This window comes from Fusarium phalaenopsidis (assembly GCF_050370095.1).
Source record: "Fusarium phalaenopsidis strain FUZ10S chromosome Unknown contig_32304, whole genome shotgun sequence".
Lineage (NCBI taxonomy): Eukaryota > Fungi > Ascomycota > Sordariomycetes > Hypocreales > Nectriaceae > Fusarium > Fusarium phalaenopsidis.
The window spans coordinates 4,404,319-4,419,227 of NW_028145404.1; the positions used below are offsets into that span (position 1 = coordinate 4,404,319).

A 14,909-nucleotide genomic window follows, 5' to 3' on the forward strand; every position below is an offset into this window, starting at 1 on the left:
TCCCCCTGACTCGCATTACTTCAATCACATCTTCCATGCCCTTTCTCGGACTGGTATCGGCCGCAAGTTCAAGGTTTCTTCCAGGGCCACCAAGTCGAAGCTGCTTGAGACTGTCGAGTTCAGCCGAACCATTAAGCTTCAAGGAGAGCTTTCCAATGACAATTTCATAGTGAGTGGTCCAAAGCCAACCCCCTATTATTGTTGCTGACAAAACTTATAGCGCCCCGTCAACTGGGTTCTCTGGAGCCCTGCTGCTGAAATTGCCGTCATCATTATCCCCGAGGAAGCAGAGGCTCTGATCCCCCTCATGAGAGACCCCGACCTAAAGGTTGCGACACATCTTCTCATCTATGCAGCGCCCATTACCAGAAAGATGCTGCATTTCAACCATCTCAAGTTCTACAGCATCCCACCACTGCCTTCGGATTGGTCCGCGCCGACCTGGCTCCAGGTTGAACTTGGCTTGTACTCGGGTCGACTCTACTTTGAATGGGGGGAATACGAGCAGATGTGCTTATTGCTTGGAATCCAAGAAGGCCCCGGCCTTGTTGAAGGGTCCAGTCTAGACATGATGGTGGATGGTGCGGCCGATGAGACCCTCGCCCATGATGGAGTCCAAGCCCAAGTCCAAGGTGAAGCCCAAGTGCACAAGGACCCAACTTCTGAGGACAACAAGCTCGCTCAAAATCCCCTGACCTTCCTACAAGAGTGGCTCGCACTCCGCCGACGAGGCCAAGACTTTGCGCACAGCCCAATGGGATTCGTCAGTCAAGGCAAGTGGCTTCGGGAGGACCACGTCTTCTTCAACCAAGTCGAGCAAGTCGCCGAGGGTCAGAACGAAGCCCTCGTCCAGCCCGTCATGCGTGAATCGACGGACAACAACGAACGCAGAGACGATGGCTACTATGGAGTCGACGACATGGGCGCCAACGAGGCTGGAGATGGTAATTGCAGCGATGATGACATTGAGTACGACGAATCCGAGTACGCCAATAGCCGGCTTCCTGATGGTTCAGACGCCGACAGCAGTGACTAAAGGCAAGGGGGTTGTGTACTTGATTTGGAGGTTGGATCGCCAACCATGTTGCTGAGATATCATGTCGGAATTAGAGACACGATACGACGTCAGCTTTTGGGATTGGCCCGGTCAGTGTTTGCTTCCCTGTACAGATACTTACGGCGGCATGTATGATAAAATGTATGTCATGTGTATGAATTGAATGGCGGGCTCTCGTTTTTGGAGAAGATTAGACATGGTCTCAAGATGACTTGTGACCCAGCTCTCTGCCCGACGAGTTCACTGCTTGCCTCCCTCAGGGTTGCGATGAATCAAGGCCGATATCATTCATCAAACAAATTGCTTCGGCGATGTTGCGACAAGGGGTGAAACTTTCAAACTGCGCATTTAAAAGGATCTCTTCAAGATTCCAAAACTGCAACAAGAAGTGTTCAATATCTCACCCAAGTAGCTTGTGTTTCACTATCGTGCATTGTTGATGATCAAAATCCCCTCATGGAAACAGGGACCGTGTTGGGCAACCTCGCACGTATGGCACAAAGAAATGACAACGATCAGATGAATAGATACGAATCTATCATGAATGATTACTTGGGAAAACAAGGGCTTTGGCCATATTCGACATGATGCTCCTCCATCCATCTACTTTCCTCCGAATTAAAGTCATGTCCCACAGTCAACCATTACACCGCCCTTCCAAGAAATTCGTGTCAAATCGTGTCAATGATACAGAGCAAATTCTCTGACAGGTGCTCGCCATATCCCGTCAAAACACCGCATGTCGCAATCGAACATCCATTAGTTCACAGCCCCCTAGACAACGGCATCATCGATGCGATCAAACGTGTTGGTTCGCGACCACTGGAACACACCCCGACGCACAGCATCGGCGACAGCCTCTTCTTTCATGAGATAGGTGGGCGCATGTGTGCGGCAAGCGGCAGCGTCGCAAGTGTTGTCGGTCCACCCAACGCGGAAGTCGTCTCCCCACCAGACTCGAAGCTCCTGGGAGACCCGAAGAGTAATCAAGACGGAGGAGAGGTCAGTGTAGCCATCCAGGTCGATTCGGGTCAGCTCGTAGCCGCCCTCAGAGAAGGTAGGACAGACAGGGACTTGCTTGATCTCAGACCAGGCAATGGATTCTTCGCTCGAGGAAGTGTCGTTCCACCGGTAAGCCGAGATCTCGAATTCGCACCACTTCTCATTGCCTTGAGCGTCGCAGCCAAGGCTTGCACCAAAGAAGTCAAATCGGAAACAAGGGCTAGGGGCATGAGGTCCCATACCAATCTGAGCGAGGTCTCCGGAGCCGGTGGTTGTGGTGTTGGACAGGGCAGGTGGAACAAACTCCACGAGCTGGCCGCCAGAGGAAGGAATGTAGGGTTGGGGTTGTTCTGAAGTTGGGGGCGCGATCAAGAAGCCTGAGGAAAACCAGATGTTCTCTTGAGGATTGAAAAGGGGTCCAGCCTTGGAGTTGTCGAACTAGATCGAGTCAGCGATGCATGCAGGAGGGGCAAGGGTTGGACCTACATCAATGGTGGTGTTTCCAATGCTCAAACCGGTCGCACAGATAGAGGTTGAACTGGCATCAGAGCTTGCAGTGGAAGTTGAGGCAGGCGAAGTCTCTGAGGTGGTCGAGTTGGACCAGACTGATGCTTCCTGGAGGCGAATGTGTCTCTTCCCCACAGTGATCGTGGCAAGTGTGGTGAGGGGGAAGTTGAGAGTGTAAGAAGTGGTCTCCTCCACGACGACATTGGTCCATGTACTGGTCTGTAGAGTGACAGGGGGCGACGACAGAGGCCAGAGGGTGAACTCGCTGGGGGCGGGACTGCCCAACGTGTTGTAAGGAGCTATAGGATCAGATCCACCGCTCGAGAAAACAGGGCCACCAGTGGAATCAACAACAGAGGTGATAGTCCAAGTTAGTGTACCTGTGACGGTGCCAGTAACAGAATCACCTTTAGCATCGGCACTGCTATCGGCGACGAGACCAGACATGGACTGATCGGAAATGATGGCGCCGTAGCTGTCAATACCGGGGTTACCCGTGACGAGGGGGCCCAAATCGACAGAAGTGACAACAGGTCCAAAGGGGGGCAGTGATGAAACGCCTGAAATGGCTCCTTGCGGGGCACTTGTTGATACGCCAAGAGCAGATGAATCGCCAAAGATGACTGTCTGGACAGTCAAAGTGGGCTTCCCGTCGGATCCGATGATGATAGCGGTAGTGAGTGTGGCAAATGTTCCGGCAGAGTCATCAGAAGAATCAGGCTGAGGAACACCAGTCACAGAGGGCAGTCCAGGGTTGATTCCAGCGGGCTCCGTTCCGGTAGGGATTACCAGAGTCGAGTCGATGATAGTTGGAAGACCATCAGTTCCCAGGACAGTGTAAGTGATGCAGGTAGTGATACCAGCTTGGCCATTGGGGTTGCTCCCAGATGGAAGGCCTGGAGATGCAGTGATCTGGCTGGGAACACCTGTGGGCAGGCCTGATGGGAAATCGTCGGAGACGAAAGAAGGGTTACCAGGAACTCCTGAAGGCAAGCCAGATGAAAAGGCATCTGAGGTAAGGGCAGGGTTTCCTGGTTGCGTGTCAATGGCCCCGGGAATCACCCAAGTTGAGTCGACTACTGTTGGAAGGCCATCTGGTCCAGTCGTGGTGTAACTGGTGCAAGTCGTGATGCCTCCACCTGTGACAACCCCGGAACCAGCAGACCCAGATGAGGAGACGCCGGGAAGACTGCTGGCTTGGTCGTTGGCAGATGAAGTGATGCTGTTTGGAAGTGCGTCCGAAGCTTCAGAAGGAGCCTCAGGGTTACCAATGACGGTAGATCCGGTGACCAAAGGTCCAGGTATGACCAAGGTAGAGACGACAACGGTCGGGAGTCCATCAGAACCAATGACTGTGAAACTGGCGTATGTAGTGATATGAGTTGCACCATCCAAGTCAGATGCAGTGGGAAGGCCAGTGGGGAGACCGGGTGGGATACCTGCAGGGCCAGCAGTTGGGAAGCCAGGGAGAGAGGCTCCTGTAGAGACCGGACCAGGCATTCCTGCAGAGTCTCCAGAGCCAGGTGTGCCGGCGGGAACAACCCAAGTGGAGTGAACTACAGTTGGAAGGCCATCAGTGCCAATGAGTGTGAAGCTTGTGCAAGTTGTTGCGACCAAACTGCCCGAATCATCCTGAGGGGATCCAGGGACAGGCAATGAGCCGGTAGGAATGCTGCCAACATCGAAGGGGATGCCTGAAAGAGATCCCTGTGGAAGACCAGAGACTGGAAGTTGCGAAGAAGCTTCAGCGACAGGGCCAGTGGAAGGGATCACCCAGGTGGAATCGACAACGGTCGGAAGGCCATCAGCGCCAGTAGTGGTAAAGGTTGTGCAGGTTGTGATGCCTGGTCCAGATCCATCACCGGGGAGGGGGGCGCCTGGAGCGCCTGGAGCAGGGAATGGAATGCCGCTGGGAAGGACTTGATCACTACCCTGAGATCCTGAGCCACCTGGGATACCAGGCGCAGAAGGGAGAGGGAGTGGGACGGCAGAGATGCCACTGGGAAGACCTTGGCCTTGTGGAAAGCCTGTGAACGAAGGAGGCTGGGCTTGACCAGGGGTTGTGCCATCGCCGCCGCGGACAACAGTGGGTAGTCCATCCTGCCCGGTGATGGTGAGCCAAGGAGTGGAGGGTTGAGGTGAACCAGGAGCATTGATAACAGTGGGACGTCCATCTTGTCCGGTGACAGTAAACCAAGGTGTCGAGGGCTGGGGCTGACCTGGAGCGGTAGCTTGGCCACCACTGATAACAGTAGGCAGTCCATTCTGACCGGTGATTGTAAGCCAGGGAGTAGAAGGCTGGTTTGGGCCTGAAGAATCGATCACAGTGGGAAGTCCGTCTTGTCCACTGATGGTGAGCCAAGGTGTATGAGGTTCGCCTTGGCCTGGGATAGTCTCATCTCCGCTGCTGACTACAGTTGGTAGTCCGTCCTGACCCGTAATGGTAACCCAAGGTGTAGATGGTCGGGCTTGGTCTGTAGGGGTGCCGTGTCCGCCACTGATGACGGTAGGCAGTCCGTCTTGCCCAGTGATAGTAAGCCATGGTGCTTGAGGTTCACTCTGGCCAGGGACAGTGTCATCTCCACCAGTGATCACGGTCGGGAGTCCGTCCTGTCCTGTGATGGTGAGCCAAGGGGTAGAAGGTTGAGGTGAACCGGGAGCACTGATAACAGTGGGCAGCCCATCTTGTCCTGTGACAGTGATCCAAGGCGATCTGGGTTGACCAGCATTGTCGCCGCCACCAACGGTTGTGAACCATGGGGAGCTGCCGCCTGGGCCCTGTGGGCCGGCTTGTGTGGTGACGGGAAGGCTGTCGCTTGCTTCCTGAACAGGGCCTTGGGAGGGGTTTTGTTGTTGGCTTCCAGGGAAACCTCCAGGGCCTGAAGGTCCGGGTATCTGGAAAGGAGTAGGTACGGGTCCCAGTGTATTGGAGCCAGGCCAGCTGGGGAAGTCTCCAGAAGGACCGCCGGGGGCAGGCTCGGAGTACTTTGGAGCGGGGTTGGAGCCGGGGAAGGGGGAAGAGAAGGGTGAGTGTGTGCCATCGTTCGAGTTGCTGCCAACACCAGAGTCGACACCATCGTTGGCGCTATTGCCCAAACCCGAATCAGGGCCATCGTCAGAGCTGTTGCCAAGATCGCCAGAATCGGCACCATCATTGGAGCCACCGAGACCCGAGTCAGAGCCGTGGTCAGAGCCAATGTCGCCACCTGAGCCAGCACCAGTGTCGGGGTTAATGTTGCCAGTGTCACCGCCAGAGGCAGTGCCATCACCAGAGCCAGGAGTGTTGCCAGTGCCGCCACCAGGAGCACTGCCGTCGCCAGAGCCAGGAGGGTTGCTATCGCCGGATCCGGGAGCATCGTCATTGCCAGAGCCAGGACCCCAGAGATCAACAGTCAGGGTTGTGAAAGGGGAGACAACTGGGCTCACACCTGAGGCGGAGAATCGAGGAGGCTTTGTGGGGAAGGGCGCTGGGGCACCAGTCTGCTGAGGACCAGAGCGATCAGGAACAGGAAAGCCAGATCCACCATGCGGACCCGTGGGGATAACAGTGACAACAACAGTCTTGGTGGTCAAGGGGCAAGTAGGAAGGTTTGATGCACCAATGACGGGAGAACCGGGGGCGTTGGGGGCGTTCTGGGGAAGATGAGGAATGCCGTTGGGAGATCCGGGGGGGAAGACCACAGAGCTAGCGCCAGGGACGTTGCCGGGAACACCGCCGGGAACACCGCCAGGAACACCACCAGGGACACCACCAGGAACGACTACAGGGCCGGTGCCGGGGACATTGGCAGGAGAACCGCCAGGAGAGCTGCCGGGAGCGGAACCAGGTCCGGATCCAGGAAAGGTACCGGGAGCACCACCTGGGATGTTGGGAGGAAGACCTCCGGGGGCAGTGGGAGGGAAGTTTGGATCATGTCCGCCAGGGAAGGAGCCAGGAGACTCTGGGGCGTTGCTGGGAAAGGGCGCGCTGCCTGGAGCTCCGTTGGGATTGCCAGGAGGAATGCCACCAGATCCGTCTCCTGGGCTGCCACCAGGGCTGCCGTTGGGACCAGTTCTGTCTGAGGTCAGTGGTGATTGATGGAGAGGAAAGGTGTTTGACTTACGCGTAGTCGACCGTCTGAGCTCCAGAATGGCCCAGGAGGCCAGAGGCCAAGATGAGCCCGAGAGATGCGGAGATGCGCATCGTGGGCGAGGTGCTTCAGCGAGATGCGAGTTCTCAGATAGATGAACGATGCGAATGAAGATCGGTGGTGGAGAATGAAGGGCAGTCAAGTGACGACTGGTACGTGAAGAAGTGAGGCGACGAAGACGAGATGGCCTCGAAAAAGGATGAAGGGAACGAGAGGACGAGAAGGTGAGTGCTTCTCGAGGGAGAGGATGGTCGAGGATGAAGAAGGAAGATGGCGAAGAGAAGAGAGGATGAAGAAGAGAAGAAAAGATCTGTGGGCGAGCTGTGGGAGGAGGATGTTATATGCCCTGCTCAGTCGAGGAAGGAAAGCTCCTTCCCTCTCAACGAACCCTGCTGGACAGCGTGACGCGTCGAAGCGTGGGACGCGAGAGCGACTGCGCAGTTGAGGAAGGCACGAAGGGAAGGAGCACGGCGCACTGGCAGTCAACTGGCAGCCATCGCCGATCGGCGGTGCGCAAAATCAAGAGCAGGCGGATGACGAGAACATCAGGAGATTGGCTAGGTAGTGATTGATTACTGCAATGATTATTATTCCTACTTGTTAGAATCACTGTATCCCTTTAACACACCCTTTCATCGACTGTCATCAATACCATGGCCGGCAGTCGACTGAGGCTCTGCTACAGTCATGGCCAGGGGCGCTCGGAACGTGCCGAAGCATTCGAGCCCGCTCCTTCCCTCCCCTGGGGCGAAACCTCTGCGGGCAGCGTGCTGCCCAGCACAGATCACCCAACACATGCGCGCTCCTTCCTTGACAGATGAAGAGGCACCTCTTTGGCGCCCCAACAGATCAGACGCGTGTCACGGCTGGTTTCAGCTCCGTTGCCGAATTACCCGTCCGAGGAAGGAGCCTCCCCCTCAGCTGGCTGGGTCGACCAGGCTCGCGGTCGATGTTGGTGAGAGTGGACAGAGGCGGGACAGAGGCGAGAGGGGACAGAGGTGATAGCCGGGCTGATGAGGATGCCAGAGCCTGTCTGTGACTGATGATTCTCTGCGTGAGGTTGGGTTGTGATAGTGTCAAGTTGATCGCTGTATTAACTGTCTCCAACGAATTATACAAGATCGTCCGTGTAGGGAGGCGGCGCCGATGAATCAGTATCCTCGCGCCTCACGGAAGCATTGTCAGCAGGTCTCCTGTTCTCGTCCTCAATTCGTGCAGCCCACATGGCAGCTCCAGACGTAGTCGTCAAGAGAAAGAAGAGCGACAGGATGGGGATCAACTCGAGAATCATGGCCACGGTGCCGAACCAGATGTACTCCCAAGCGCGGTCCCTCAGCGCCTTCTTCTGCGCCACCTTGGAGTAGCCCTTGATCTGGAACCAGCGGTAGTGGGCGAGCTTGCCCAGTCTTGTGCCCGTGATAATGATGAAGGCAGGAGTACCGACAAAAGGGACGAGGTTAAGAGGCAGGAAGACGATGAGCTCGACGATTTGGATGATGCTCCATGGCGTATAGATGGCGGGGCTTGTGGGTTTTCCGAGCATTCTGACTGCGGTGGGCGCATCCACGAAGAGGATTCGCTGGGGTGCGACAAGATCCTTGTACGACAACTTGATGAGGGTCGCCTGGGGCATGTTAGAATGGGCAAGGAATAGAGATTGGGAGGGACTCACATCAAATACATCAACTCGGCATTCATCCACAAAGAAGCCCTCGAAGAGACCCTGAATAATGATCAAACCCTCGCCCAGAACCAGTACGACAGCGTTGATCCATGCTCCCCAGCCATGGAAGATGGCCAAGAAAGCATACTGGGGCAAAAAGGTAAAAGTGAAGAGAAGGAGGTAAACCAGGAACGAAATTATCGACAATGGAAAGATTCTGCCAACAAGAAGCGGCCAGAACTCCTGGTTGCGACAAAAGAACCAGATGCCTCGGAGAGGGTAAGACGCGGCAATGCCGGCTCGCCTGAGATAGGTCAATGGTCGCTGCACTGGACGAGACAGGGCCTCTATCCGAGCCGAGTAAAGGCTGTCAGAGGAGCCGTTGGGGGGCATTTTGGGTTCACCTAGTCGCTACGCTGAAAAGGACACTACTGATGAAGGCATCACCAGTTGCGCTTACTGAAGCCGCGAGTCTGACAGTTGTTGTTGATGAATGACGTAACTGGGCGGAAAATTCGCCTGGCCGATCCGACGGCACGTGTGAGAGTGTATGACTGAGCAGTTTCGCGCGCGTTTCCGGCCGTGCAAGAGGGAAAATAAAATGACAAACTTCGTGATCTCGCTAATAAACAAAAAGAAACCAATCATCCAGTTAGGAACGTCAAAAAGCAAAAAGAAAAGAGCCAAATGTTCTCAATCATTTATAGGAAAAGCCCGATGCGGGGGTCGAACCCGCAACCTTGAGATCGCGTACTCCATACCACTTTGTGGTAGTCTAAGAGTCTCACGCTCTACCGATTGAGCTAACCGGGCGTGGCTCTGATTGGTGGCTTCCGAAGTCGCAGAACGCCTACTGGAACTCGGGGAGAGTGACGGTCGCCGTGGTTGGTGATGGTGAAGTCTCAAGCTGCGGGTGCTGCCCTTTCGCAAGGATGCTACTGATAGTACCAGATTTACTGATTCTCATTCGTTCTTGTAGTTGCGACCGGCTCGTCGCTGCCGATATCTGCGGGGTTGCGTGGTGTACGCCCTTGGGATGTCAAGAGTGACGGAATGGCTCAGGAGATTGCCCTGGCCTTTATCAACTCGGACGACTCCTCATTTTGCAAACTCGCTACCTCCACCAGTTTCTACGGTTTTCCTGAGATCAAGAATTAGGCAAAGTAAGGATATCACCGCCAAGAGAGCTTAGCTCGAATACTAACGGATCCAGTACACAATGAATGTCTCTTGCCAGTGCGGCGCCATCCAGATGACGGCCTCGCGCCCGGAACCCATCGACGTCTACTGCTGCCACTGCCTTGAGTGTCAGAAGCAGTCTGCCTCGGCTTTTGGCACATCGGCCATCTTCCCCGCCGACGGCATGTGGCCGCTTCCTGACGAGGTCCGGTCCCGCCTCGGCCTCTGGACACGTCCCGCCGATTCGGGCAACACGGTCGAGTGTTACTTTTGCAAGACTTGCGGTGTGAGGGTTATCCATCGGAGCATCTTGCCTGATGGTAACCCCAAGCCCACGCTGAGTGTCAAGGGTGGATTGGTGGAGGGGTTGAAGTGGGATGCACCGAAACATATTTTTACTCGGACTGCTCGAGTGCCTTTTCCTGAGGGAAGCGATCCTGGATCTCCAACGTCTCACCCAGGTATGAAGAAGGATTAGATGTTGGTTGGGGCAGGTTTTTGTATGGGAGCGTGTTAGTGGAGTTGACTGAGCGTGACAATGAGTAACTACAATGTTCGTGTGATCTTCAGGCCGAAATCTCGTCAAGATTGAATCAAGATCTATCTCTCTTTAATGATCCTCCAAGATAGGATATGCGAATCCAAATACCAGGGAACAAACAAGACCCTTGCTGACGGCCCGTGGTGGAGCCATCGGGATTGCGGCGCCTGTCGGAGCTATGACAGCGCCATAAAGCCGATCCCGTGGGGCCATTTCCGACCGAAATCCAGCATCGCCGCTCCGGGCCCACAGCCGCGGTGACGATGCCCTCAGGTTGTGCTATTGTTAGGCAGGATGATAGAATGCCTTCATTAAAAGCTCAGCCTCATGGTCGATCTCGAGATTGGCATATAAGGAGTTTGCAGCCGCCTCGTTGAATTGAACTAGAATCACACAACCAAACAGCTTCCCTACCACTCAATCGCATTCAACCAGACTCAACATTCAATCAACTACCTATTTCATCACGATTCAAGCATACTCACCAATCTTCAACACATCCAATTGCCAAAATGTCTGTCCGGTCGCAAATGTTCCCCCCTTCTCCCACCTTCACCGAGACTTCACTCCCGTCGCTCTCCTCCAGGGTCTACATCGTCACAGGCGCGACATCCGGTGTCGGCCTTGAGTTGGCCAAGATCCTCTACTCAAGCTCCGCAACTGTTTATATCGCTGCACGAACTTCTTCCAGAATCGCATCAGCCATCCAATCAATCCAGTCGGAGTTTCCCGACTCGACAGGTCGCCTGGAGTCGCTATCCGTCGATCTATCCGACCTCAAGACCATCGGGCCCGCGGCATCAGAGTTTCTAGGCAAAGAGTCTAGACTTGATGGCTTGGTGCTCAACGCGGGTGTCATGACTCCTCCCGATGGTAGCAAAACACAGAATGGACACGAACTGCAGATGGGAACCAACTGCCTAGGCGGCTATCTTCTCATGCGATCACTCGAGGACATGCTAGTGAGCACCGCCAAGATTGCACAGAAAGGAACGGTTCGAGTCGTTTGGCTTGCCAGCACGCTCCAGATTGGTACGCCAAAAGGTGGCATCATCTGGGATGAGAGCAACACCGCGCCCAAGGTTGTGAGCAACCAGATGGAGAACTACATGATGAGCAAGGTCGGCAACGTATTTCTGGCTCATGAGACAGCCAAGAGACTTGGAAGAGAGGGAGTTGTATCTGTGGTAAGTTTGTCTTGGTTCTATGATGATGCAAATAACTGACAGTAGCCAGTCGGTCAACCCAGGGTTCATGAAGACGGAACTCCAGCGCCATATGCCAGGACCAGTCTCGTTCATGATGGTAAGCATTTTGCCCATTTACACGGGAATAAACTAACAGTTAATAGGGCCTCGTTTTCAAGGGCGCCAAATTCGGAGCGTACAGCGAATTGTTTGGACTTCTGTCGCCTGACGTCACCAGCGACAGGAACGGGGCCTTTATTGTGCCCTGGGGACGATTCGGATGCCTTCCCGAAGATATCAAGCAGGCAGTCAAGAGCAAGGAGCAGGGCGGAACGGGAACTTCTGAGATGTTTGTGGAGTGGTGTGAGAGGGAGACTCGGGGTTTCCGGTCATAAGAGGTATTGTTTGTGAAATTGTAGCGAATCTCATCCGGGTATCATTAAAGTATCATAATCTAATTCTCAACGCCGTCCGATGAAAAACCATGGTTCAATCCTTTCGTGCAATCTGCGTGATTTCCATATCCACCACGACCGGGCGATGATCTGAGATGAAGATGCCGTCATCATATCTCGTGTTAAGGACAGCAAACGACTTGAAGCTGATGTCCATCGGATCCCTCACAAACATGTGGTCGAGCTCCATATCATCCGACTCATCGACAGAAAAGCCCGTGTACGTCTTTTGATGGCCAAACCGCTTGTTGGACGGCACCTCGTACTTGAGGTCGTACATCTGGGTGGCCAAGAGGTTGTAGGCTGGGCTCTCGGGTGTGGCGTTGAGATCGCCGGCGATGAAGACAGGAAGACTCTCGCGCTTGTGCGAAGACCAGCGGTCGGCCAGGTCGACTATCATTGCTGCTGCATGCTCTTGGGACTTTTTGCCCTCCCAGTCGAAATGAGTGCACATGTAAATGACGCGAGCGCCCGTGTGAATGTGACGGAAGCGACCGACAGTAACAACGCGGGGAAGCTCAGCATCCCATCCTATTGAGCCAGCTTTGTCGGGTGTCCTGCTGAGCCAATATGTCTTTGTCTGCTCCAGATTCCAAATAGACCGACGATAAAAGATGGGCGACAGCTCGCCCTCTTTGGCGCCATCCCTGCGACCGCCGCCGATCAAGGCCCAGTCATCGCCAAAGTCGTCCATAAGATCCATGGCCTGAGGGTATGTCACCTCCTGCATGCAAACCAGAGAGTCTGGACGTCCGGCGAGTTCGTAGTTGAGCTGGGCCGCCATGAGCGGTCGGCGAATGGGCCACAGCTCCTCTCCATCTTCGGCCTTGCTGGGCTTGACGTTGTATCGGATGTTGTAAGTCATGAGGCGCAGATTAGTGGTGCGCTGATAGGGAACAGCGGCGACGGTGGCAGCAGCGCCGACAAGGAGCCAGAGGAGCTTCATGGTAAGGATTGTTGTGTGGTGTGGGCAATGGCGGTGATGTGCCTTTGTGTGTTGGCGCAGGCAGCGTTATATAGACACGGTCGCGGTCACAGTCATGATCTTTGTTTTGATGCTGCACAGAGGAAGGTTATTATTTTGCGACGGGGTTGCGTCTGCATTTACGTTAATTACGCCTGCATCTCCGTTGGCTCAAGGTTCCATCAGATCAGATGGTGGGACGAAAGGAATCGCCCCCCCAACACAAGGTTCCGGCCAATTACAGCGACCTCAAACTGAAGCCTTGAGCTTCTTCTTCTGCTTGACCTGGCCCTCGGCACATGCTAACGAAACATGGTCTGGGCCAAATGCTGCCGCAATGGCTGCCCTATTCGGGTCTAGATGGCTTCTTAGAGTCCAGACTATTGGGCGAGTGGTAGGGTGTGCGTCGCCAGACACGTGTGAGGCTTGACGGCGTCTACGTAATGCACCACGAGTCCATCGGATGAAGCCTTGATGCATTCGTTACGGCTTTCGCGATGCCTAATTCCAGGCTGACGTGCATATGCTTTATATGTATGGATGCATGTCTCGCAAAAACACCGTCCATTTATCACAACGATTCTTCTCGAAGCAGCAGCAATACGAGTTCACCTCGCAATTCAATAACCAACGCCAAGGCTATGCACCTAGATTAAATCGACTTGATTGGTTCATTCCCGAGTTGAAACCGCCAAGAAATCATGGCACAGGCATCTTCCTCTCAACTAGGACAGACTATGTATGAGGCACAGAGACACCAACCATCGGGTCGTCGCTCACATCAAATCGCTCATTCCGTGACCCAAAAGGCGGACGCTTCAAAAGTGCTCAGAATGAAGCAGAAATTAATGCTTAATGTTAAAGAAGTACTAGGAGAAGCTTTGATGGGCGACATCCAGGGTGGCCAAGCATATTGCTTTGCATGAGGTCTGCTAAAATAAACAATCACGGCAACCACCACAATGAAGAGAAAATGCGAAAAACGAATCATCCGCATGCAAACGGTAAAAAGATTACACAAATGCACAAAGAAACCATCTCGAACTCTATCTACACAAACTCAATGCAGTTATCCGCCCTGCCTAGCAACAGGCATCGATGTACACTCGGCGCTTGCACATGGACTACACATTCCTTGGGAGACGGATAATACAGATGCATCCCAAAAACGGGCTCGTTTCATGGACAAGGTCTATCAAACTCTATCTCCCATGGGAGATATACGCATCCCAGCGACGAGTCCATCATGACTTACACCATGCCCAAGGCAGGCAATAAACCGCAAGAAATGAGCACATGACCTCTTCTTCACGCAGCAAATGACATACTCCAAATGCTTATCCAAAACTCCAAGCGTAGACCGTTCTAGAGTCTATATCGCTTCCACAATATCGTCGCAACACCACGCCAAGAATACAACATCGTCACGACGGCCCGCGTCGCCGACACTCCCACCTCGGAACCATCCATGTGGTAACACTGCTGGGACATAAAACCGACCTTAAGCCCCCCTCATCAAAGCCCATCTGATCCAGTCCCTCCAGTTCCGTCTACGGAGGTTACGTCTCCGCGCTTCGAAAACTTGATAAGTGCCTCAGCCGCCGAGATTGAACGCTACTCAAAATCACCAAGACACTTGGCAATTCAGGTGAGGTAACAGTCTTGTTCATTTACTATGCCAGAAACAGGATTGTTTGCAAGGTAAGATTGGTGTTTGTGTGAGTATCGTCATCGGCATTGCTAAATGGAGGCGTCCAGTCGGAGTACTACTACCCTCTTGACAACACCCGTCCAGAGGTGGCTGCGAATACTAACGTCTTGGCATCGATCTCTCCAAAATGCCAAGTTTACGGGACACTAGATTCGGCCCAGATCAGGGCTCCCACCCGCTTCGAGTTCAGCCTCAACGGCGAATCCTCCGGAAATCCGCCCCCAACCATCAACCTCAGACCATGAAGCAGACATCGTCCACGGGTTCATTTCAACTCCAATCACCGATGCATGAACACCTCCTTCCACAACGAGGCCAGGTCCTTATGCGAGTACCACGTTACGCCACAGTCAAACTTCCACTCGGCGACAGCCCTGCAGGGCAAAGGTGACCCCCAAAGCCAAGTCGTGCGAGACGTCGATCCCGCCAGCTCTAGACCCCACGGTCAGGGGCCCCGCCCGGGAAGGATCTTCGGGAGACGGTCCGGGCATGTGGGCTTCACATGGTTGCGGG

General features: G+C 54.2%; 5 protein-coding genes and 1 non-coding gene across 6 annotated transcripts; 2 read left to right on the forward strand and 4 right to left on the reverse strand.

The window, feature by feature from the left end:
- Window positions 1-1,831: 1,831 nt before the first annotated feature.
- LRP88_10611 (uncharacterized protein) lies at window positions 1,832-6,749 on the reverse strand (the record flags this gene model as incomplete). Its single annotated transcript, XM_083247064.1, has 3 exons — window positions 1,832-2,497; window positions 2,546-6,620; window positions 6,670-6,749. The coding sequence occupies 3 exons, from the start codon at window positions 6,747-6,749 to the stop codon at window positions 1,832-1,834; spliced, it is 4,821 nt and encodes a 1,606-aa protein (XP_083098177.1).
- Window positions 6,750-7,807: 1,058 nt separating this feature from the next.
- Window positions 7,808-8,752, reverse strand: LRP88_10612 (uncharacterized protein; the record flags this gene model as incomplete). Its single annotated transcript, XM_083247065.1, has 2 exons — window positions 7,808-8,320; window positions 8,369-8,752. 2 exons carry the CDS (start codon window positions 8,750-8,752, stop codon window positions 7,808-7,810), a joined length of 897 nt encoding a protein of 298 aa, XP_083098178.1.
- Window positions 8,753-9,070: 318 nt separating this feature from the next.
- Window positions 9,071-9,172, reverse strand: LRP88_10613. Its single transcript has one exon. It is a non-coding gene; the product is annotated as a tRNA-Lys (tRNA).
- A 406-nt stretch (window positions 9,173-9,578) lies between these two features.
- Window positions 9,579-10,016, forward strand: LRP88_10614 (Mss4-like protein; the record flags this gene model as incomplete). The annotated part of the gene is made up of 1 exon (XM_083247066.1): window positions 9,579-10,016. The coding sequence occupies one exon, from the start codon at window positions 9,579-9,581 to the stop codon at window positions 10,014-10,016; it is 438 nt and encodes a 145-aa protein (XP_083098179.1).
- A 575-nt stretch (window positions 10,017-10,591) lies between these two features.
- On the forward strand, window positions 10,592-11,661 carry LRP88_10615 (uncharacterized protein; the record flags this gene model as incomplete). The annotated part of the gene is made up of 3 exons (XM_083247067.1): window positions 10,592-11,266; window positions 11,316-11,384; window positions 11,446-11,661. The coding sequence occupies 3 exons, from the start codon at window positions 10,592-10,594 to the stop codon at window positions 11,659-11,661; spliced, it is 960 nt and encodes a 319-aa protein (XP_083098180.1).
- A 94-nt stretch (window positions 11,662-11,755) lies between these two features.
- Window positions 11,756-12,667, reverse strand: LRP88_10616 (Endonuclease/exonuclease/phosphatase; the record flags this gene model as incomplete). Its single annotated transcript, XM_083247068.1, has 1 exon — window positions 11,756-12,667. The coding sequence occupies one exon, from the start codon at window positions 12,665-12,667 to the stop codon at window positions 11,756-11,758; it is 912 nt and encodes a 303-aa protein (XP_083098181.1).
- Between the last annotated feature and the right edge of the window lie 2,242 nt (window positions 12,668-14,909).